Source organism: Vicia villosa, unplaced genomic scaffold (genome assembly GCF_029867415.1).
Source record: "Vicia villosa cultivar HV-30 ecotype Madison, WI unplaced genomic scaffold, Vvil1.0 ctg.000273F_1_1_3, whole genome shotgun sequence".
Lineage (NCBI taxonomy): Eukaryota > Viridiplantae > Streptophyta > Magnoliopsida > Fabales > Fabaceae > Vicia > Vicia villosa.
Window position 1 is genome coordinate 125,492 of NW_026705115.1, and position 2,430 is coordinate 127,921.

At 27.6% G+C, this 2,430-nt stretch overlaps 1 protein-coding gene across 1 annotated transcript; it reads left to right on the plus strand.

Moving 5' to 3' along the window:
* Nucleotides 1-1,045: 1,045 nt before the first annotated feature.
* Nucleotides 1,046-1,891, plus strand: LOC131626178 (auxin-responsive protein SAUR32-like). Its single transcript, XM_058897009.1, has one exon. The coding sequence runs from the start codon at nucleotides 1,326-1,328 to the stop codon at nucleotides 1,680-1,682; it is 357 nt and encodes a 118-aa protein (XP_058752992.1). The 5' UTR covers nucleotides 1,046-1,325; the 3' UTR covers nucleotides 1,683-1,891.
* The last annotated feature ends 539 nt before the right edge of the window (nucleotides 1,892-2,430 follow it).

Below are 2,430 nucleotides of genomic sequence, written 5' to 3' on the forward strand. Positions count from 1 at the left end.
AAATTTTATATAGTAGTTTATCTTACATATCTTTAAATACATTTTTGTATTTAAATATATTAAATCTAAATGAATGTGAATAAATAAAATAAATAAGCATTAAAGTGATGATATATTTTTTTAAACAAAAAAATAGATGAGTTAAACTCTAAAAAAAGAGTTTGAATAATATAAGTTGAATTCAAGATATTTTAAATAATTTAAAATATAAAATAATTAAAAAAAGATACAAACAAATATTTATTCTCTATAAAAAAATCACACGTGGAGCTAAATCGGTACAACTAAATTTAAAGTATGCTTCCCTTTTACCATTAAAACCAAAGGAAATATCAAGTTGATTTTTCTTACAAAAACATTAATTAGTTCATCATATTTATAGAAAATAATTATTCTCCGTAAAGTAATATTTGAATATGACTAGTATTAGTATTAAAATTCAATTTACGACTCTCTCCATGTATTTACCCTGCAAATTCATTCTAACCTTCTCATACCATATTTAAATTTCCAGCTATGAATCAAAATACTCCCTCTGTCCTAAAATAAGTGTCTTTTTAGCTCTAAAAAGTTGTCCCAAAATAATAGTCTCTTTGCTTTCCCAATGCAATATTAACTAACTTTTATCAATTTTAGCTCTTATCTACACTCTTTTCAAGACATGATAATATATAACACCCAATAGTAATTAAGGGTAATTTTGTAAAAATGTTATCTTTATTGACTCAATCATTACTTTTCTTAATCTGTGTGAAACAACCTTAAACGACATTTATTTTGGGACGGAGGTAATTAAATATCTTATTACCTTTAATTACATCAAATATATTCTTTTCTATTAACCCCAATACAAATTTGACACGTTAACACAATTCTCCTATTTTTTGGGACTATTTCTCTCTCTCTTTTCCTTTTCGAGAACAAACCTTTGTGTACACCTTAAGCAAAACCTAGAATCATCCTCATCATCATCATCATCATCATCATAATATAATATAATTAATATTACTTAATACACCCCCTTTTCACACTAACATCAATATTTCTACACCCTAACCTAACCTTTCTCAACTATATATACAACCTATAGTTTCACCATTCTCTCATCATTCTTTTTCTTGTTATGTAGGTTTTCATTTTCATATTATCATGAGCAATATCCCTAAATCTCTCACCGACTCTTCCTTAACCCTCTTCAATCTCACCATATCTTCTTCCGACCCTTGGCCTTTCTCTTTTGTTTTCTTATAACATTATATCTCCACAAAAACCAACTATTCACTCCTTAACAAGCTTGAATACACTTTTTTAATTTCTTCTTAATTATGGGGTTTAGTGGTAATCATCATCATCATTATAATATGAGTTTTCATTTGCATATTCCTCATCTTCACTTTCACCAAAACCATGAAAAGAATAAGGACATTCCAAAAGGGTGTATGGCAGTGATGGTGGGACAAGGAGAGGAGCAACAAAGGTTTGTGATTCCAGTGATTTACATCAACCATCCATTGTTTATGCAATTGTTGAAAGAAGCTGAAGAAGAATATGGATTTGCTCAGAAAGGACCCATCACCATTCCTTGCCATATAGAACAGTTTCGTACCGTTCAAGGAATGATTGATATGGAGAAATCTCATCACCATCATCATCACCATGCTGCTTGGTGTTTCAAAGTTTGATTCAATATTATTATCATTATTACTATGATATGAAACTTTTATGTATTTTTTGTATGTCAATATTCTCCATTAATGTTTGGATCTTAATTATTAGAATTGATTTGGAGTATATTGTTTGATATGAATGTAAATTGGAAAGTATTGAAAGAGAATCAAATTGTTATGTTCAATTTTATGATAGTATAATAAAATTCCAATATTGTTGTGAATGTGAACACTTTAAAGTAGATTGATTCTGTATTAAGAAAAAAAGAGATAGCTGTTAATTTGTTGGAAGTTTTGTAGCGTAAAAGACACGGTTGGAATTTTGGAATAAAGATAAACATAGACTTTAATTTTGTTTTTTTATTTTAGTTTGGCCCTACGCAAAAAAATCTAATATATAGTTATATAATAATTATAATCACCATAGCTAAACATTAATTTACGAAAGGGACCATACTGCTTAATTATTTTTATGTTTTGTAAAATGAAGTATAATTATGGTTAGTTGTAATAATTTATGATTATTAAGTTTGGTGGGATGGTTGTGTTGTGGTTGAAATTCAAACAGAAATTTGGCGTGTTTGTGTCGACGTATTAAGTCACATTTACATTTGTCTTTTATGCTCTTGCTTTTAGAAAATAGTTGAAATTGATGTGATTGATTATTATATTTTTCCTAATTAATTTCCTTATGTTAAGTAATTTATTTATTTATTTATGTATTTATTCATCATCATTACGTCAACAAGCACGTTGAGTTGAG